This window comes from Anomaloglossus baeobatrachus, chromosome 5 (assembly GCF_048569485.1).
Source record: "Anomaloglossus baeobatrachus isolate aAnoBae1 chromosome 5, aAnoBae1.hap1, whole genome shotgun sequence".
In the NCBI taxonomy this organism is placed as follows: Eukaryota; Metazoa; Chordata; class Amphibia; order Anura; family Aromobatidae; genus Anomaloglossus; species Anomaloglossus baeobatrachus.
In genome coordinates, this window is record NC_134357.1 from 216,569,308 (window position 1) to 216,592,434 (window position 23,127).

General features: G+C 46.4%; 1 protein-coding gene across 3 annotated transcripts in view; it reads left to right on the top strand.

The window, feature by feature from the left end:
• Positions 1–23,127, top strand: part of MTG1 (mitochondrial ribosome associated GTPase 1) — a 1,022,130-nt gene that overhangs the window by 992,904 nt on the left and 6,099 nt on the right. The window contains exon 10 of one of the 3 annotated variants that reach the window (XM_075349125.1): positions 10,478–10,833. The exons of the other annotated variants lie outside the window; for them this stretch is intronic. Coding sequence (XP_075205240.1) covers positions 10,478–10,575 — 98 coding nt within the window. The 3' untranslated portion in view covers positions 10,576–10,833. Of the gene's footprint in view, positions 1–10,477; positions 10,834–23,127 lie in introns of those variants that run through there. 3 annotated transcript variants of the gene reach the window in all.

Sequence of the window (23,127 nt, forward strand, 5' to 3'; positions counted from 1 at the left end):
AAAATATATATTTTTTATATACAGTGGAACCTTGCTTAATCAGTAATCCAGTTAATGAGAATTTCGCTTAACAAGCAAAGCTTGCTGTAAATTTGTAACTTGGTTTACGAGAAAGCTTTGCTGTACGAGCAAAATACTCACCGCACAAACTTCAGGTTCCGTACATCCACCGCGTTCTGACCCGCTGTTGCAGTCCACACAAGCACGCACACACATACAGTATTATTCTCACCTTACCTTCCGTTCCATCGCCGGCCTCATTGTTCTTGTAGTTTGCCGGTACATTGCGACGAGGGAGGAATCCTCGCGGCGAACTACTAGACCCAGGAGGACGGCAATGGAACGGAAGGTAAGGGGAGCATAATATGTATACCTTCCGTTCCATCGCCGGCCTCCTGGGTGTTGTAGTTCGCCGCTTCAGGATGTGTATCAGCAAGCATCGCGACGAGGCAGGAACTTCCCCTGTCACCCGCTACTTAAAGGCAGCACACTGACCAATCAGAGGCAAGCGGCTCCTGCCTTTTGACATCAGTGCTCTGCGTGCGGAAGTTCCTCCCTCGTCGTGATGGTTACCCGATACACAGCCCGTGCTAGCGAATAGCAAGTCCCAGGAGGCCGGTGATGGAACGTAAGGTAAGGTGAGCATAATATGTGCGTGCTTGTGTGTGTTTGTGTGTGTTTGTGTGAGTTTGTGCGTGTTTGTACGTGTTTGTGTGTGTTTGTGCATGTGTGGAATGGCACAATAGGGGACCAGGATGGGACATTTAACAAGTTGTGGAACGAATTGTCTGCATTGCAATGATTTCCTATGGGAAATCTTGCTTTGCTGAACGAGTAACTTGGTTAACAAGCACACTCCCAGAACGGATTGTTCTTGTTAACCAAGGTTCCACTGTATATATGAAGTTAGAACTGTTCAAAGTTTATCAGCAATTTCTAATTTTTCCAACAAAATTTACAAAATCATTTTTTTTTAGGGACCAAGTCACATTTGAAGTGACTTTGAGACGTCTAAGTGACAGAATGTACTCAAATGTGACACCATTCTAAAAACTACATCCCTCAAACTCACATCCAAGAAGTTTATTAACACTTTAGGTGCTTCACAGTAATTAAATCAATGTGGAAGGTAAAAATGAAAATTTAAGTTTCCTACAAAAATGTAACGTTAGCCCCAAAATTTGCATTTTTACAAGGGTAATTGTATTACTCGCTGGTGCAAGCACGGAGTAGTGGACCCACTTGAACCAAGGCATCAATCTCCGACCTAGAGGAGCATACCTGAACAGCTGCAGAGACTTCACTAAGCCAGAAGTCATGGGGATTGGCTTGTGCTGGTAGGTATCCACCAGGGTCAGCACCAGGGGATCTTGGCAGTTGGTGCCAGAGATACCGGGACTTAATTTTCAGTAGGGTAACTCTAGATAATGCACCATACAATTTGTTGTGCAATTTCTCCTGAGTTTGCCAATATTTCATATGTTGTTGAAAACTACTTTTGAGGCACTGTACAAAGTGCAGAAGGGAAGTAGCACCATACTTGAGTTCAGATATAGTTGGGATGATTTGTGGGTGCCATGTCACATTGGCAAAGCCTCTGAGGTGCCTAAACAGTGGAGTTCACCCACATGTGACCCCATTTTGTAAACTAGACCTCTCAATGAATTTATCTAGGTGTTTGGTGAGCAACTGGAAAGCCAGGTGCTTCATAGAATTTTATACCGTATTTTTCGGACCATAAGACGCACTTTTTTTTCCTCCAAATTTGGGAGGAAAGTGTGGGGTGCGTCTTATGGTCTGAAGCTGCGGGGTAGGGAGCTGTGGGGAGTTAGCGCTATGCAGTGGGATCACAGGAGGCAGGGAGGGTCGCAGCTACAGGAAGCAGGCGGCTGGAGAAACCACGTGTGCCCGCTGCCTAAAGTAAACGAATATTCATTAGCTGCTCCCCGCCCACCTCTTTCTGCAGTCAGCGGGTGTGAGGAGCAGCAAATCAATAGTTTAATGTAAACAGCGGACACACGTGGGAGCTCCAGCCGCCGGCTTCCTGCAGAGGCTGGGGAGACTGTGTGTTCCTGTTTAGGAGGCAGGAGCAGGGAGCTGCTGCAGTCATGTCTCGCCAGGAGGATGTGCAGATCACTGCAGTGTCCGGGCCAGAGCATGGCATACCTTCACAGCACAGCCGCAGTCTCTGTGCTGAGGGCTCAAATTACTTTCACTTTGCTCCTGCCTCTGCTCAGTCTCCTGTAGCTGACAAGGACCTACAGTGATGTAATGCAGAGGGGTGGGCCAGAGCAGCACAGAACAGCACAGTGCCCTGCCTCTTCATTACATCACTGCAGGTCCTTGAGATAAGGTAGACTGTAAAGGTCCAGTCACACTAAGCAACTTACCAGCGATCCCAACAACGATAGGGATTGCTGGTAAGTTGCTAGGAGGTTGCTGGTGAGATGTCACACTGCGACGCTCCAGCGATCCCACCAGCAACCTGACCTGGCAGGGATCGCTGGAGCGTCGCTACACGAGTTGCTGGTGAGCTCACCAGCAACCAGTGACCAGCCCCCAGCACCGCGTGGAAGATGCTGCGCTTGGTAACTAAGGTAAATATCGGGTAACCAACCCGATATTTACCTTGGTTACCAGCGCACGGAGCTACACGTGCAGAGAATTACCCGATGTGTACTGCAGCTAAATGTGAACAGAGCAGGGAGCAGCGCACAATGCTTAGCGCTGGCTCCCTGCTCTCCTAGCTACAGCACACATCGGGTTAATTAACCCGATGTGTCCTGCAGCTACATGTGCACAGAGCAGGAGCCGGCACTGACAGTGAGAGCGGCGGAGGCTGGTAACAAAGGTAAATATCGGGTAACCAAGGACAGGGCTTCTTGCTTACCCGATGTTTACTGTGGTTACCAGCCTCCGCAGAAGCCGGCTCCTGCTGCCTGCACATTTAGTTGTTGCTGTCTCGCTGTCACACACAGCGATCTGTGCTTCACAGCGGGACAGCAACAACTAAAAAATGGCCCAGGACATTCAGCAACAACCAACGACCTCACAGCAGGGGCCAGGTTGTTGCTGGATGTCACACACAGCAACATCGCTAGCAACGTCACAAAAGTTGTTCGTTAGCAGCGATGTTGCTAGCGATGTTGCTTAGTGTGACGGGGCCTTAATGCCAGGACCAAACTGAAGCATGGTGAGCAGCACATCTGTAAAAGTAAGGCAATAAATAATATAGTATATAAGGGCATTACTGTACACCTGGATGGGGTTGGATCATATATATATATCTATATATATATATATATATATATATATATATATATATATATATATATTTACACACACACACACACACACTATATAACTCTATACACGCACACGCACACGCACACACACACACACACACACACATTCTATATAACTCTATACACACACACACAATATAACTATATACACACACACACACAATATAACTATACACACACATACCCACACAATATAACTATACACACACACACACACACACAATATAACTATATACACACACACACACACAATATAACTATATACACACACACAATATAACTATATACACACACACACACACACACCAGATTGGAGGATCACACATTTAATGATGGGGAACATACATATTCCATGATGGGGGCCATATATACCTGGAAGGTACCCAGAATGGGGGATATAAGGACAGAATTTGGGGATATTACTACCTCAGTAACACTGTCAGCAGTAAAATAACAGTGTGTCATGACCACATTCTTTTACTTTAATTTTATTTTTTTTCTATTTTTTCTTCCTTTAAAACAAGGGTGCGTCTTATAGTCCGGTGCGTCTTATAGTCCGAAAAATACGGTAATATTGAGCCATGAAAATGAAAAAATACATTTTTACCCCAAAAATGTTTTTACCCCAAATCTTCCATTTTCACAAGGGTAACAGGAGATAATGTACCGTATTTTTCGCTTTATAAGACGCACTGGAATATAAGACGCACCCCAAACTTAGACATAAAAAAAGGTAAAAAAAAGAAAAATGGGGTCCGTCTTATACTCCGGTGTTCTCTTACCGGAGGGGGGCAGCAGTGGTGGTGAAGCGGGGTCACAGGAGGCACAGGTTGTGCTGGCAGGCACGGCGGGTCAGTGGCAGTGGGGTCCGTGGTTGCAGGTGCCGTGGCGTCCGTGGTTGCAGGCGCGGTGTCGTCCGCGGTGGCAGGAGCCGTGGGGTCCGTGGTGGCGGCAGCAGTGGTGGGCCGTGCAGCAGGCCGGTGCAGTGAGTGTCCGCGGTCCCGCTTCAGTGGTGGCAGCGGCGGCTCAGTGGTGGGAGCGGCGGCAACTACCCAGTGGTGGCAGCGGTGGGGACTGCTCAGTGGTGGCAGAGGCAGGGACTGCTCAGTGGTGGAGCAGACGGATGCGGTGTTTTCCCAGTGTGTCCGCGGTCCCGATTCAAGTAATGGCGCCCGGAGCAGCGCGTGCGCAGATGGAGCTCTCATCCAAGAGCTCCACCGGCGCCATCATTTGAAAGTGGGACCGCGGACAACTGGTAACATGCTGCACAGCCGCCCGCCCCGCATGCACAGAGTGGCAGCCAGCAGGCTGCCCGCCCACCCTGCGTACAAGCAGCCGGGTACCTGTGCTTGCGTGCGGTGACAGCCGGGTACCCATGGCTGTGTGCGGGCGGCAGCTGGGTGACTGTGTGAGGGCGGCAGCTGGGTGCCTGTGTGAGGGCGGCAGCTGGCTGCCGCCCGCACGGGCACTCGACTGCCGCTCGCACACAGCACCTGGCTGCCGCCCGCACACAGCCATGGGTACCCGGCTGCCACCGCACGCAAGCACAGGTACCCGGCTGCCGACCCTACACAGCACCCGGCTGCCGCCCGCACACAGCCACGGGTACCCGGCTGCCACCGCACGCAAGCACAGGTACCCGGCCGCTTGCATGCAGCCACAGGCACCCGGCCGCCCGATTGCCTCAGACAGGACCCCCCCCCCGAGGTACCGCTTTATAAGACGCATCCCCCATTTTCCTCCCAAATTTTTGGGAGGAAAAGTGCGTCTTATAAAGCGAAAAATATGGTAACTTACAATTTGTGTGCAACTTCTCCTGAGTAGGCTGATACCAGGTATGTGGTGGAAATCTACTGTTTGGGCACATGGCAGGGCTCAGAAGGGAAGAAGCGCCATTTGATTTTTTTTAACTCAAAATTGGCTGAAATCATTAGCGGACTCCATGTTGCATTTGGAGAGCCCCTGATATGCCTAATCATTGAACCTCCCCCAACAAGTGACCCCATTTTTGAAAATAGACCCTTCATGGAATTTATCTAGATATTTGGTGAGCATCTTGAACCCCCAAGTGCTTCATAGAATTTTATAATGTTGAGTGGAGAAAATAAAAATACATTTTTACCACAAAAATGTTGCTTTAAATTCAAATTTTAATTTTCATTAAGGTAACAGGAGGTAGTGCGCCATATACTTTGTTGTGCAATTTCTCCAGAGTTCATCAATACCCCATATGTGGTAGAAAACTACTTTTGAGGCACAGTACAAAGTGAAGAAGGGAAGAAGTGCCATATTTGAGTTCAGATTTAGTTGGAATGGTTTGCAGATGATATTAGCAAAGCCTCTGAGGTGCCTAAACAGTGGATACAAGTGACCCCATTTTTGAAACTACACCCGTCAAAAAATTTATCTAGATGTTTAGTAAGCACTTTGAACACCCAGATGCTTCACAGAATTCTATGAAGTTGAGCCACAAAAATAAAAAAAAATGTCCACAAAAATATTGCTATAACCCCAAATCTTTCATTTTCACAAAGGTAACATTGGGTAATGCACCATATAATTTGTTGTGCAATTTCTCCTGAGTTCGCCAATATCCCATATGTGGTCAAGAACTACTTTTGAGGCCCGGTACAAAGTGAAGAAGGGAAGGAGCGTCATATCAGAGTTCAGATTGACACATTGAGGTAATCAGAAGGGAGGGGGGGGCATTTGGATTTGAAGTGCAGATTTTGCTGGTTTTCTTTATTGAGGGGGGAGTCAGTGTTTTTTCAAAGCCTTTGTACTACCAATAACATGGAAGCCCTCAATATTACTAATAATGTGTTTTTGTGTGTAAAGCTGAATGCTATTTGATGGAAATTTGGGTTGCAGAACATTTTAGATTAGTTCACATTTATCCTGGGCTCTATGCTGTGCATTTAGATCACAGTTTCCATCTGCATCTCTGAAATACGTGATTCTTGTGAAACTCCCAATAAATACATTCACTATAATGACTTACTGCGGACTCCGTTTGGCCTCTGTGAAAAATGGAAGAGCAGAGGGCACCACAGAAATATAAGCGGGATCAAACCATAAATCTCACCTGGGAAACTAGGATAATAAGAGAGAAAAAGAAGGAGTGCAAAAAATGGGATCACCGACAGAATATTATCTAATAAAAATATATAATTTTATTTTCAACCTATCTTTAACGACTGGTACCTTCCCTTCTGCCTTTAAACATGCAACAGTCACACTTTTCCTACAGAAACCTTCCTTCGACCCAACCTCTACTAACAGCTACCGCCCCATATCACTACTCCTGTTCACCTCAAAACTCCTGGAACAGCATGTCCATGCTGAACTTTCCTCCCACCTCTCATCTAACTCTCTCTTTGACAACCTACAGTCCGGCTTCCGTCCTCATCATTCTACCGAAACTGCCCTGACTAAAATCACATATGACTTACTGCCAAAGCTAACAAGCACTTCTCCACACTTCTACTTCTAGACCTGTCCTCAGCCTTCGATACTGTCGACCACTCCCTCCTATTACAGATCCTCTCTTCCCTTGGTGTCAGAGATCTCGCCCTCTCTTGGATCTCTTCATACTTTTCCAACCGCACTTTTAGTGTCTCCCACTCCCACACAACCTCTTCATCCCACCATCTCTCTGTTGACATCCCTCAAGGCTCTGTCCTGGGACCCTTACTTTTTTCTATCTACACATTTGGCCTGGGAAAACTCAAAGTCCCATGGCTTCCAGTACCACCTATATGCCGATGATATTCAGATCTACCTCTCTGGCCCAGATGTCACATCTCTGCTGTCCAGAATCCCGAAGTGTCTATCGGCTATATTCTCCTTTTTCTCCTTTCGCTTCCTAAAGCTCAATGTGGCCAAAACTGAACTAATCATCTTTCCTCCATCTCACCTACACTCTCCACCTGATCTATCTATTACAATAAATAACACCAGGCTCTCGCCAGTACCCAAAGTTCACTGCCTCGGAGTGACCTTTGACTCTTCCTTGTCCTTCATACCACACATCCAATCCCTCACCACCTCCTGCCGTCTTCAACTCAAAAATATTTCCAGAGTCTGTCCTTTCCTCAATTCGCAATCTACAAAAATGCTAGTGCATGCCCTCATAATCTCCCGCCTCGATTACTGTTACATCCTCCTCTGTGGCCTCCCTGCTAACACGCTCGCCCCTCTCCAGTCCATCCTTAATTCTGCTGCCCGACTGATACACCTCCTCAATACCACCCCGCTTCTCCTCTCTGCAAGTCCCTCCACTGGCTCCCAATCTTCCACCGTATCCAATTCAAACTACTAACACTGACCTACAAAGCTGTGCATAATCTGTCTCCTCCATATATCTGTGAACTAATCTCCCACTACACTCCAACACGTCACCTCCGGTCCTCCCAAGATCTCCTTCTCTCCTCCTCTCTCATTCGCTCCTCACGCAACCGACTCCAAGACTTCTCCCGAGCATCCCCAGTCTTCTGGAACTCGCTGCCTCAACACATCAGACTATCTGCTACCCTTGCAAGCTTCAAACGGAATCTGAAAACCCATCTGTTCAGAAATGCCTATAATCTACAATGACCTCACTGCTTCACTACCGTGCGGAGCTGCCGCCCGACCACGGTGCGGAGCTGACGCCCGACCACCGTGCGGAGCTGCCGCCCGACCACCGTGCTGAGCTGCCGCCCGACCACCGTGCGGAGCTGCCGCCCGACCACCGTGCGGAGCTGCCGCCCGACCACCGTGCAGAGCTGCCGCCCAATCTACACTCCACCTACTGTCTCCTCCCCAAAATCCTATAGAATGTAAGCCCGCAAGGGTAGGTCCCTCTTCCCTCTGTGCTAGTCTGTCTACTGTAACTTATGTATGTATTCTGTATGTAACCCCTTCTCATGTACAGCACCATGGAATTAATGGTGCTCTATAAATAAATAATAATAATAATAAATTGACAAATAGTAGCAAAACACCAAACAACACGTGTGAAATTATAAGGTTTTTTTTTGCATTAATCTTTTGCAACCCCAGTAGATATCAGCTGTTTAACACCGTTCCTGAATCCACTTCATACACATACACGTGACGTACATTGGTCTAGTACAGACTTGGGCAAGGGGCGGCCCATGGGCCGGATGTGGCCCGCCTACTGTCTATGACCGGCCCGCCTGTCTTAGCTGAGAGTGGAGGCGTGGCCTGATCTACGATGTTATGCCTCAGCCCCACTCTCACGGCCAGGAGCTCTGTATCCCACAGTGCAGTGATAAGCAGCTGCCATGCCCCCCACTCTGCCGGTCACACCCCCTCTTGCTGCCAGTCATGGCCCTTCTGGATGCTGGTCACAGTCTCTGGATGCCTTCCATGGCGTCTATGCTGATAGCCATGCCCCTTTTGCTATCGTCCATGTCCCTTCAACGCTAGACACACACACTCCTAGGATGCCTGCCTTGTCCTCTCCTGCTGCTCTGTCGATGCTGGCCACACCCCCTTTGCCTGCCCCTTCTACCCAGGATCCTCACAAGTGACCAGTTCATCTCCACAGCGGCCACTTCAAAAACGGAGGTAATGTGAATCAGTAGCAGCAGGGAGAGAGCAGTGTGCCTACAGGAGGGGGGAGTAGGGGAGCAGCACTTGTCTTCTTGCCTGCAACAGAAGAAGCAGACACACAGGGGACTCAGAGAAGGCAGCCAGAGGAGCCCTCACTCTCTGTTGCTGCTGTGCTACCAGCCTGTGCCCTCAGGGCCAGTATGTCTGCCCCACTGGCCACCACTGTCAGTATGCATGCCCCACTGGCCACCACTGCCCGTATGTATGCACCACTGGCCACCACTGTCAGTATGCATGCCCCACTGGCCACCACTGTCAGTATGTATGCCCCACTGGCCACCACTGCCAGTATGTATGACCCACTGGCCACCACTGTCAGTATGCATGCCCCACTGGCCACCACTGTCAGTATACATGCCCCACTGGCCACCACTGTCAGTATGTATGCCCCACTGGCCACCACTGTCAGTATGTATGCCCCACTGGCCACCACTTTCATTATGTATGCCCCACTGGCCACCACTGTCAGTATGTATGCCTGACTGGCTACCACTGTCCATATGTATGCTCCACTGGTCACCAGGGCCAGTATGTATGCTCCACAGGCCACCAGGGCCAGTATGTATGCTCCACAGGCCCCAGTAATGTTTATGCCCCTACTGACCCCAATAATGGCTATGCCACTTAATGACCCCACTAATGTCTATGCTACTTACTGACCCCAGTGTATGCCCCCAGTAATGTGTATGCTCCCACCTGACCCCAGTAATGTGTATGCCCCCAGTAATGTGTATGCTCCCTCCTGACCCCAGTAATGTGTATGCCCCCACTGACCCAAGTAATGTGTATGCCCTCCCACTGATCCCAGTAATGTGTATGCTTCCTCCTGATCCCAGTAATGTGCATGCCCTCTACTGACCCAAGTAATGTGTATGCCCCCAGTAATGTGTATGCCCCCCACTGATCCCAATAATGTGTATGCCCCCCATTGACCCCCGTAATGTGTATGCCCCCCACTGACTCCAGTAATGTGTATATACCCCCACTGATCCCAGTAATGTGTATGCCCCCCACTGATCCCAGTAATGTGTATGCCCTCCACTGATCACAGTAATGTATATGCCCCCACTGATCCCAGTAATGTGTATGCCCCCTACTGATCCCAATAATGTCTATGCCCCTTACTGATCTCCATATTTTCATTGAATTTTTGTATTGATTAACTTACTGTTTGTTTATGAAGGGATAGTATATATACTATATACAGTATTGGGAGAACTGAGTTAATTATATTAGTCCGGCCCTCTAAAACCATCCCAATTTTTCATGCGGCCCCATGGGAAAATTAATTGCCCACCCCTGGTCTAGTATGTTCTATGTCAGAAATGATTCTCCTTCCTTTACAAATTTAACTTGGATTAGATCACAGAAAAACATAATATTCAATGACATTTTATCCAGTATGTATTCTTTTCCATTTTTTTATCACATGATTTGAAATACTGTATATATCAGTGTATATTTATTGCACATATTAGGTAATTCTTTTTGGATGCCTTTCAGTCAAAATATTTCTGCAATTTTTATTTATCCTGCTTATTGTGTATTTTTAGGAAATGTGAATATTACAGTTCCAAATTACTCAGCTGCTGCTTTTGACTTCATTCGATCTTTCCGCAAAGGAGAATTGGGAACTGTGACTTTGGATTAAAAAGTACAAGAAGTAATTTATAAAATTGGATTTTATACAGTACATGGAAAAAGGAGACCGCAATATAATGTGCTTTTTTTTTATAACAGAGCAAAGCTTATCTAGTCTTTGGAAACTTTGCTTACTGAACTTGATTTTCCCCCAAGTTATTTTACTGACTCTTGTTTGTTTGATAATAATATGTATTTTGATGAATAATTCTCCAATAATTTAAAATAAATTAAACATTTTGAAGCTGTACCGTTAAAATAAAAATGATCTACTCAACCTTGTTGCATTATTATCCCCTTCTTAATACTAGACTGTTACTATTTGTGGATTTAAAACGTGATTGACTTATCTTTAAGTTATGGTCCTGATTCATCAAAGCAATTTTATCAAAAACCTGGCATAAAACACTTTGAATCCTCCATGTTTTCGCGAAACATATAGTTAAGAAAAAAATGTACTACTTTTGGTATCTTCACACCAGTCGAGCACCTTCAAAATTGGCAAAGACAGGATTGGCTTTTCTAATCCTTGGCAAACTGTGGCATACTATTTGTCACAAATCTTCCTCCAGTATATGACTAGAGTAAGATATGTGGTGAGGCGTACAACACTCACTTTTAATATGCACCCGATTTATTAACCCCTTCACGACCGGCCGATTTTTCGCTTTCGTTTTTTTTTTTTCGCCATTCTTTTTCTGAGAGACGTAACTTTTTTATTTTTCAGTCAATATGGTCATGTGAGGGCTCATTTTTTGTGGAACGAGCTGTACGTTTAAATGAAACCATCAGTTTTACCATATAGTGTACTGGAAAATGGCAAAAAAATTCCAAATGCAGAAAAATTGCAAAAAAAAGTGCGATAGCACTGTGGTTTTTGAGATATTTTATTCACTGTATTCACTATATGGTAAAACTGATGTGTGGGTGTGATGCCACAGGTCAGTGCGAGTTCGTAGACACCAAACATGTATAGGTTTTCTTTTATATAGGGGGTTAAAAAAAAATCGGAAGTTTGTCCGAAAAAAGTGGCGCACAATTTACGCCATATTCCGTGACCCGTAGCGTTCTCATTTTTCGGGATCTATGGCTCAGTGATGGCTTATTTTTTGCGTCTCGAGCTGATGTTTTTAACGGTACCATTTTTGCGCAGATGCTACGTTTTGATCGCCTCTTATTGCATTTTGTATAAAAGTTGTGGTGACAAAAAAACATCATTTTGGTGTTTGGAATTCTTTTGCTGCTACGCCGTATACTGATCAGATTAATTGATTTTATATTTTGATAGATTGGGCGTTTCTGAACGCGGCGATATCAAATGTGTGTATATTTTTTAATTTTTTAATCCTTTAATTTTCAATGGGGCGAATGGGGGTGATTTGAACTTTTAGGTTTTTTTTTTTTTTTTTTTAATTTTTTAAAACTTTTTTTTAACTTTTTTTTTTATTTTACTAGTCCCCCTAGGGGGCTATTGCGATCAGCATTCCGATCGCTCTGCACTATCTGCTGATCACAGCTATACAGCTGTAAACAGCAGATACGCTCTCTTTCTCTTTTGCTGTGCCGCTGGCACAGCGAAAGTGAAAGCAAGTCAGGTGTAGTACAGGAGTCATCACATGACCCTGTGCTACCATGACAACTATCGGAAGTCACGTGATCGCGTCACGTGACTTCCGGTATCGGGCGGTAAGTAAAACTGTATCGCGATCACGCTTATAATGGCGCTGTCACATATTGCAGCGCCATATAAGGGGTTAAACGGCACGAGCAGATAACGATTCTGCTCGTGCCTAGCAGGCACACATCTCAGCTGTGAAAATCAGCTGAGATGTGTGCCGATCGCAGCATGATGCTGCCGGCAGACCGCAGGCAGTAACGTTATGACCGCAAGGACGTAATTTTACGGCCCGCGGTCGTTAAGGGGTTAAAGAGGTGTGGGGCTCTTAATGAATTAAGTACTTCACACTCCAATACATCCCCTAATTGAAACTGGCATGAAAGAAAAGAGCACCATTGGAGCGTAAATTTTGCTTGAGTAGATTGCGAGCACCATGTCACATTAGCAGAGCCCTGAGATGCCTAAAGAACAGAAACCTCCCAACAAGTGACCCCTTTTTGAAAACTACACTTCTTGAGGAATTTGTTTAGGGCTGTAGTGAGCTTTTTAAACCCATAGATGATTCAGAGAATTGTGTAACATTGTGCTGTAAATAAAAAATGAAATTTCTTACTTTAATATTACTTTAGCAACAAAATTTTAATTTTTAAAAAAGGCTGATAGTAGAAAATGGACCTCATAATTTGTTACACAATTTCAATTGAATATGTTGAAGAATTCCAGAGTTATTACAACATCAAGTTAGGCTAGTTTCACACTTGCGTTCAGCGCATTCCGTCACTATGGAGAATAGCGCAGTCCGTTAACGCACTGCGCTATTCTCCATAGACTTGCATTGACGACGCACTGTAACGCAAGTGTCTGCGTTGCATCCGCTGGACAACGCAGCGTCGTTATTTTGACGCTGCGTCGGGCGGATGGAACGCAGCATGTAACGTTTTTCTGTGCTTGGCGGAGTGTCAAAAAAACGCAACCTGCAGGAATCCGTTAGGCGTCCGTTGTTTTTATAATGGACGCCTATGGTGGTGGATTCCGTTAGAATGCGTCATTTGACGGATTCCGTTAACGCAGCTGATTTTACACAACTGCGCATGCTCAGATGTGTAAAGTCAAGGAAAAAAAACTATAACGGATTGCGTTATTTTGTACGATCTGTAGCATGCGTTGTGCCACTATATGCAACGCATCCGTTACATGCGTCACACAACGCAATGCTACGGATTTCATCCAACGCAGGTGTGAAACTAGCCTTACACTGATCAGTAGTAACAAATTTGTCCTGGTCAGAAATTAGAAAACAGGCTTCTGCATGAAGGGGATACATTTTTAGAATGGCCTAGCCAGAGCCTAAACCTAAATCAAACAGAAAATCAGTGGGGGGTGACCTGAAGAAGAGATTACCTCACAATTTGACAAGGAACAGGAAGCACATACTGCAAGGAAGAATGGGCAAAGACTTACAATCTTAGATGTGCCATGCTACCCAAAAAGTCTGAGTATGGGCATAAATTCAAAGGTTACATCAACAAAGTATTCATTTAAGTAAGAGCTTGCACCAAATTTTTCATGTTGAATTGGACACACAATGTAATAGTAAACTGCAGACTGGAATAAAAAGCTAATTTTAAAAAAAAAAAATACAATTGTTTTGCCTTTTTAATTATAATAGCAATCAAAATATTTTGGCACCTAATGAATTAACTTTTGTTACGTCAACTGGGTGTTATCAGTAGAGATGAGCGAACCGGTCGTGGTTCGGCTCGAGTTCGGTTCGCCGAACGGAGGTCTCGTTCGAGTTCGGTTCGGCGAACCACTCAAACCACAGAGAAAACAATGGGAGGCAATCACAAACACATAAAAACACCTAGAAAACACCCTCAAAGGTGTCCAAAAGGTGACAAACAACTCACAACACAAACACATGGGAAAGTGATAAGAACAAATTCTCATGCGAAAACAAAAGAGCTGGACAAGGAAAAAGAGGAGGAGACACAGATATATGAGTATATGCAAGGGAACATCGATGCCATTACTGTGCAACTTGAGCCTTGCTCATTTTAGGCTTCCAATCTGGATAAATTGCCTGAGCTCGCCACGTACGCCTTGGGGATCTTGTCGTGTCCTGCAGCCAGCGTTCTCTCGGAACCTGTCTTCAGTGCTGCTGGGGGTCTGCTGACACATAAGCACACGCGTCTGTCCACTGACAATGTGGACATGGCTCTCAGAGGACTTTTCTTCCCCTGGGTCATCCAGGGGAGGCGAAAGGCACGCGTATTTTTGACAGTGCTTCATGCTAAGTATCTTTTTCATTTTGAAAAGAGGGATCAACTGATGCCAGTCAAGTGGGGTGTGTGTGGCCCAATTAGTGGAAACGAGGGAGACTGTGGTTGGAGTCCCCTCGCTGTGTTTCTAAAAGAACCAAAATGAACAAGTCCTGGTTCTCAGAGGACTTTTCTTCCCCTGGGTCATCCAGGGGAGGCGAAAGGCACGCGTATTTTTGAGAGTGCTTCATGCAAAGCATCTTTTTCATTTTGAAAAGGGGGATCAACTGATGCCAGTCAAGTGGGGTGTGTGTGGCCCAATTAGTGGAAACGAGGAAGACTGTGGTTGGAGTCCCCTCGCTGTGTTTCTAAAAGAACCAAAATGAAAAAGTCATGGTTCTCAGAGGACTTTTCTTCCCCTGGGTCATCCAGGGGAGGCGAAAGGCACGCGTATTTTTGAGAGTGCTTCATGCAAAGCATCTTTTTCATTTTGAAAAGGGGGATCGACTGAGACTGTGGTTGGAGTCCCCTCGCTGTTTTTTCCATGATTTTCGAAGTGCATGACATGCCCAAGAGGTTTAGTTTCAGCATCTCAAACTTGTTGGCTACAGAAAGGCTGCCTTTACACCCTTTTGTCACCGAGGATTTTCGAGACCTTATGCCCATTGCAGTGCCCCAAGAGCCGATGGCCATTTGCCACTCCTTCTCCAAGAAAGGGGTGCCCGCGCTAACACAGCAGGTCGCACACAACATCACCGCTTCCTTGAGAAACTCTGTGTGTGACAGGGTACATTTCACCACAGATACTTGGAACAGTAAGCATGGACAGGGACATTACATGTCGCTGACTGGGCACTGGGTAACTATGGTGAGAGATGGAGAAGGGTCTGCTGTACAAGTCTTTCCTTCCCCACGAGTTGTGTGTTTCAATCCTTCCTCTGTATGTACAAGTTCCTCCACTGCTTCTGCCTCATCAACCTCGTGTTGTTCCTTCACCTCAGCCCAAACCCTGTGTGGTCAGGCCACCCTTCCTTGTAACTGTGCCCTAGGAATCCCACACACCTCCTTACTATGCTGGCAGCAGAGCTCAAGGCCATCAGGCGGTCAAATGTTTACTTTGAAATGTAGGGGAAATGTGAGACACCGCTGAGGAGTTGTGGATGGTTACCTCTGTAGAGTGAGACAGAGTTTCATCAATGGTTGTCTCCACTCAACCAACAGCCAGGGAATGCCGGTTGCGACAATGAGGCTAAACAGTCTGCGGCCCTTCTTCAGGGCAATGTGACACACATGCCTTGTATGGCTCACGTGTTGAATCCGAATCTCCAGCAATTTTTAAAACACTATCCCGGCCTACATGTCCTTCTGTCGAGGGCACGGTGTAACGCCTGCCTGGATCTACACACTCAGACGAGCTGTAAAGGATAGGCTAGAGGGAACCCACTCACCAAGCTGGACCCCCAGAACCCTGAAACCCTTTAACCCCTATACAGTGATTTTGAATGACACAGGGCCCAAGTTGATCAATACCTGTGGAAGGCTGCAGTTCCAGAGTATAGTAGTCATGCAGGGTCAAAACATTAATTGAGGAAGAGGAACAGAATGGGAGGGACAGGACTTAATCAGAAAACAAGCAGAGGTGAAATGCGAATCGGTCAACGAGGTACATAAACAGCAAGCAGGAAAAGTAGTCAGGTAACAAGCACACAAACTCATAAAACTAAACTGGGGGTAACAGTAACCAGAGGTTGATAGCTATGTCTGGCAATGGTCTTCAGACAGGAGGGGCCTAAAAAAGGGTGTTGTGTCTTCCCATTGGTTGTAGATGAATGATGGTACTTCATCTGTGAGATACCCACCACCTGCATTCAGCCATTGGTTCTGCATCTGTCAAGGTAACGCAGCCCAGAGGGTGAGCATAACCTGCCTCCACCTGCGCCGCTGGCATCGACTCCTCTCCCATCATCAGCACTATGCACGAAAGGAACACATTGTCACCTTGCGACAGGAGTACAAATTGACGTAGCGGACTACGGTGGTGACTTAACAGCCATGTGCGGCAATGATGCAAACATGGCAGCGTGCCTTCGTCAGGCCAATGTAACACACGTGACTTGTATGGCTCACGTGTTTAATCTGATTCTCCAGCAATTTTTAAAACAACATCCCGGCCTACATGGCCTTGTACAGCGGGCACGCTCGCTATGTGCTCACTTCCATCGTTCGCACCCGGTAGCTCAACAACTTTCATCACACCTGAAGTCTTAAGGTTTGGCGGTTAAACGTCTGAAATGCGATGTTCCGACACGCAGGAATTTGAATCTGCACATGTTGCAGCATCTGTGGCAGCACTGCAGAGCCCAGCTGAAATACGTTATGATGTATACCCTGGGCTAACTTGATCCAGAGGTGGTGCAGATCACGCTGCTGGAGTGGTGTCAGATCAAGGACATATGCACCGTTTTACACAGTTTACAAATGTCGACGCAGATGTTTAACACTGGCGATGACATTCTCAGCGTGACAATTTTGGTCATTTACATGATGGAGCACACTGTAAGCATTATTCGGAGTCAGGTGTTGGTCCAAGAGGAAGGGAGGAAGTACTGGAGGAGTCATATGCGGAAGGGATTACAAGATCTACAAGGTCCAGTCGGTCAGCGGCACCTTGGCGGCAGTCATGGTACGGTGGGGGAGAGGGATTATCAAGGGCGCATAGTATCAGCAAAACAGTTGAGGAAGGTGCAGGAGCCCAGGAAGAAATGGAGGACGAACTGGCGATGGGCATGGAAGACTCAGCAGATTAGTGAGAGCTTGCTCACATTTCGGTTGTGCGAGGTTGTGGGGAGAGGGCAGAGGAAGGAGGCACGATTCTCACCTCTCCACCACCAACACAACAAGGACTTGGTCCTCCTGGATGCTCAAGACACATGAGCGCCTTCTTGCTGCACTACCTACAACATGACCCTCGGATTGTACGAATTCCAAGTCATGCTGACTAATGGGTTGCCACACTGTTAGATCCCCAGTACAACACAAAATTTTGCGAAATAACTCCTGCCATAGAAAGGGACGCACGTATGCAGGAGTATCAGCAGAAGGTGTTACGCAATCTTACATCTGCTTTTCCACTAAACACCAGTGGTGCACAGAGTGAATCTCAACGCTTTTTCATCGATCGGAGGAAATGGTCTTACTTGTCCACATCTGAGGGACCGAGGGCTGGCTGCTGTGCTGAGACGGCGTTGAGTACGGTGTCTCTGCAGAGTTGCATTTTTGGTCATATACAAACTGAGTTGAAAAAGGACAGATGCTGGTGGAAAGGGGAACAGGTGTGTTGGAAAGGGTAAAAAAGTTTGTGTTCATGGGTTTGGTGGTTAAGCAACATTAACATTTGCTGAAGAAACAACATCTGGTATGGTGGGACTGGCAGGTTTGGATAAGGTGGTATATACTATGTTACCGCTATATAAAAAATATTAAGAAGAAAAGAAAGAGAAAGTTAGATATCCCAATCGCCATTCGGTGTCCACCGTGCTCACAGATGGAAAAGGAGAGGTTGGCAACTGGAAGGTTAGGTGGAGGATACAGAGCAGGTTGACTCTCAAACAAATAGTAGCCTGAACCGAGTTAGACGCCACTCGGATCTGGAGACTGGGAGCCCTGTTAGCGTGACAGGGTCCACACGACCACCCAGCCCCGGAACTCCCTGTTAACAACACAGGGGCCATTGGTTACGCTGTCCGTGTGCGTAGGGGACACACCTGTGGACAGCAGGCGCATCAGCAGCATCAGGCCTGTTTATGCCACTGGGCTGCACTAGCAGGACTGGTAGGACAGGAGCTGTTCTTAAACGTTCTGCGTTACCAACTGTGGTGGCGGCCTGCATCGATGACCTATCCCTGCCTACCTCTGGCCTAAAGCCACAATGGGTTCAACACATAGAGGTGTGCTCTTTCGGAGCATAATAGAAGACTGGGCACCTTCTTGTTGGCTCCAGGCCCTTTTATAACCTGGGTCCGCCCCAAACCAGGGTGGACCACAATGCACCTCCTTAAGACAAAAGCAGAGTGACACGTCATGAGTGGCATAACTAGTGTCCTATTTTGAACTGCCACTTGAATGATGACCTCATGGCTGCCACAACCAAAACACCTCAACAGTCATCGTCTGACCAACAACAATGAGGTGACAAGTCATAGGGGCGGGCCTCTGCAAGCCTGTTGGGAGTGGCCTGGCCAAATTGTCAGGACACCTGATGCCCTGTGGTCTATATGGGCCCCCCACATCAGGGGCAGGGCCAAAGAGTTCATTACCCGACCTAGCCTCTGATGCAGTAAGTGCCTGAGCATGCTCAGTAGCATGAAATACAGTTTCTGATAAAAAGACTATCCGCTTCAGCATGCTGTCTAGGCACAACACAGGACTTAGACCTGGCATGGAGTGCAAGTATCTGTGCAAAGAGGCTTTTCTCAGTCAGTGTGAAGCCCCACAGGTGTTGTGTTGGTGCATTACCTTCAGGGACTCCACGTGGAGGAAGAGTCTGGTCACACTTAGGTTGCTTCTTTATATGTATTTTCGTGACGCCACTCTCGATATTGCGGTCAGTGGGTACCGCCACTGCAGTGTAAGGGGACACCTGGGGCTGATGTTGGGTGCAGTTAGTTTTAGTGGCCTCCCGAGAGTGAGTCAAGCACCAGGGCCCTGTGTAAGTGTGTTGAGCCGCAGGTCGCAGAATGAGTCAGGCACAGTCCAAACGAGCAAGCGCTGTAGCCCAAAATTAAGACTTTGCCTCAGGAATGGCACAGTCAGGCAGAGCATACTCAGTTGGCGAAACACTGGAGTTAGGCTGCGGCTGGGGTAAATCGGCACACAGGAAGGAGCAACCGCCGAAACACTTCGTTCAATTGTGAGGGGAGTCATTTTGGAGTTTGGTGAGGAGTACCGCAACGCCAGTGAGCAGCATCCTGTGTCACAGACCAACATTCTTCCGGTCTATACTGTTAACCATGATAGGAGCGTAAAGTCTGTATTTATGGAAACTGGACATCACAGTACCCGGGTACGGTAGGCTGTGCCCAGACAGTAATGTGTGCACGCAACACTTTGTTTTATTATGAAAACACATATATGTTCTGGGTACGACGACTATATAGACAATCACACTTGCTGCCTCTGCACTGTCAAATTGTCACGTACAGTTTAAATCATAGAGGGACAGCGACACATGTTTGCATTGCATGTGTTTTGTCTATGTTTAGGTAGATAACTGTGAAGCTCTTGTGATGCGCCACTAGTAAGTTGTCTTCGCACACACACACACACACACACACACACACACACACAAACACACAATTACTGCTGCTACGCAGAGGGCTTAGCAAGCAGTAGGCAACTGTATAGATTGTTCTATTATTTCAATTTAATGCATGGTTCTTATTGTTTGTTTTGGGAAAGTGAAAGAATCATTTATGAACCCAACTGCAAACAGTGCTTTTCATGTTGCGTGGTTTTGCTGTATACTGTGGATCCCACCAAATACAAGACTTAAAATGAAGCTTAAGTCGCAAAGGGAATTTCACTGTGCTACAATGCGGCCTAGCAGGGCTGTGCAACCACCGCCTGCCCCATCAGGTGCTTCTGTGTGCTCTTCATCCTCTGTGACTGTGGGGACAGCAGTCACACATGCTTTTTCACACTATATTTCGACCCCGTTAACCGTAAGCGGGAGTGTGATTGGCAGGTCGTCACTTGTTTTTTAACTGCAAACAGATGGTATTGTTGAGCTGTCAGACATCGAGAGAACCACCATTGGATGAAGGAAACATTATATCCACGCCTGCACCTTCGTGAAAGATTGTCTGGACTACCTGCAGTTAATTATTGCGTTCCACAAATGGAAAGGAGTGTAGAATGCACATGTGTTGCACCTTGCTTGGCAGCAAAGGAACAATAACTTAGTATTCCAGACAATTTTAGGATGGCAGAAAAAGTGTCAGCTCTTTGGGCAAATTAAATAGCGTGGCAAATGTGGGAAGGTGGGTACAGTGGCCGTGTTCTGTGTGTACCAGGACAGTAAAGGAAGCCTCACTTTCTATCCCTCCTAATGATGAAATGCAGCAAGGAATTCCCTGAGTTTGCTATAAAAATAGCGTAGCAAAATGTGCATGAGGGCTGAATGCAGAGGTGCTAGAAATAGCTTGGCACCAGTGGGGCACAAATGGAGTACAACAGCCACTTTTTGGATGCCACTAACTGGCAGCATTTTTTGCTATTATTATAGCTTATTAAAAACAGAGCAGGAGGGTGTAATGCAGAGGTGCTAGAAATAGCTTGGCACCAGTGGGGCACAAATGGAGTACAACAGCCACTTTTTGGATGCCACTAACTGGCAGCATTTTTTGCTATTATTATAGCTTATTAAAAACAGAGCAGGAGGGTGTAATGCAGAGGTGCTAGAAATAGCTTGGCACCAGTGGGGCACAAATGGAGTACAACAGCCACTTTTTGGATGCCACTAACTGGCAGCATTTTTTGCTATTATTATAGCTTATTAAAAACAGAGCAGGAGGGTGTAATGCAGAGGTGCTAGAAATAACTTGGCACCAGTGGGGCACAAATGACGTACAACAGGCACTTTTTGGATGCCACTAACTGGCAGCATTTTTTGCTATTATTATAGCTTATTAAAAGCAGAGCAGGAGGGTGTAATGCAGAGGTGCTGTAAATAGCTTGGCACCAGTGGGGCACAAATGGAGTACAACAGCCACTTTTTGGATGCCACTAACAGGCAGCATTTTTTGCTATTATTATAGGTTATTAAAAACAGAGCAGGAGGGTGTAATGTAGAGGTGCTGCAAATAGATTTGCACTAGTGGGACACTAATGGAAGTCCAACAGCCACTTTTAAGATGCCACTAAGTTTACTCAGTGTTTTCTAGTATAATGGCTTAGTACCAATGAGCTTGAGTGTGCAATGCAGAGGTGCTGCAAATAGATTTGCACTAGTGGGACACTAATGGAAGTCCAACAGCCACTTTAAGGATGCCACTAAGTTTACTCAGTGTTTTCTAGTATAATGGCTTAGTACCAATGAGCTTGAGTGTGCAATGCAGAGGTGCTGCAAATAGATTTGCACTAGTGGGACACTAATGGAAGTCCAACAGCCACTTTTATGATGCCACTAAGTTTACTCAGTGTTTGCTAGTATAATGGCTTAGTACCAATGAGCTTGAGTGTGCAATGCAGAGGTGCTGCAAATAGATTTGCACTAGTGGTGTTGAGGAGAGCCATAGGATGAAATACTTAATTAACTTCTTGACAAGGGATTGTGGGAAATATGTCGATTTGCCTTACATAATTCAGGTTTCAGATCATATACATGACACAGATATAAAGATGGCTGCCATTGCCTGTTTCTCCACATATTGCCTGGAATGCAAGGAATGTCCAGATGTAAGAAGATACCATATAAGGGAAGACCCCTGGTCAAGCTAGAAGACCAACCCAAAGATCAGATGACATCACAGACCAAACCATCAGCATGGATCCACCAGATGACGTCCCTCCCATCACCATCACTATGGATCCATCCAATGATGTCATAGACCCGCCTACAATGACGCCCACCAATCAGCTCATGGACTAACACATTGTTCGACCCATGGACCAATGAACACATCCGGACATGCCCCTTTGCAAGGTTATATCAGAGCAAGCTCAGTTGTAATAAAGGCAGAGCATGGGCTGACTTCTGTCGAGGAAAGATGAATATCCGACTGTGTCTGATCTCATTTTTCAAGCATGCACTCGATCCACACCAATTAGGCTAGGCAGTAGGCAACTAGTGATCTCTAATTAAGAGTTCACCTTAACATTAAATGGTGCCCAACGTGGGGTCAGTATAGGAGAAACTCTACAATCTTGAGGACCGGCAATTGGAATGGCAGGACGTGCTAAATACCCTGATCCAAGAGTCTGATCAGCTCTTTATACGAGAACATGGTAAGTCTGCTGATTTTTATAATCTGAAGTCTTACTCGTGTGTCTCAGGGTGTGTGGCACTGATTGCTTGACCGTGTCCGTTTTTTGCGATATCTGTGACGGCAGAAGAGTTTCTCCACTGCTGGCCATATTTCATTGCGGAAGAACCGTCACATATTCAGTTGCCTGCTGTCTCTTGTGTATTTTATCTTGACGGGAGATTGACTGGTAGTTAGGATGGCAAGTGGGTTTTTGAGCAGTGTTTGGAAACGTGGAGGACGCTCCATGTGGTACGGTTTTTGGTTGTTGCCAGTCATATGTTTTGCAGTTCAGGTGGAGATTTAAATAGAGTTGTGGCTTGAGGCCTAGAGTGAATGACTCGGCAAGAGGCCTAGAGATAAAGCGCAGGTTTTAATTGGTCAGGTTAGGCACGTGTTTTTCACGGGCTCTCAAATTTGTTGATATGGTGAAGGATATTGTCTGTGGTATAGTATACGGTTGTCGCCTGTGGTACAGTTTATGGCTCTGTGAGGAAATACGTGGGACTGCTGGTACATGGTAATCTTGGGGCCTAGCGCAGTGTAGCGTGGAATGGCTGGTACGGATACCATTGGGGCATAGCATTTAAGTTGCGCATTGTGGCTGGTACGTGGTAGTCTTGGGGCCTAACGCTGGACGTGAAATGGCTGGTACGGATACC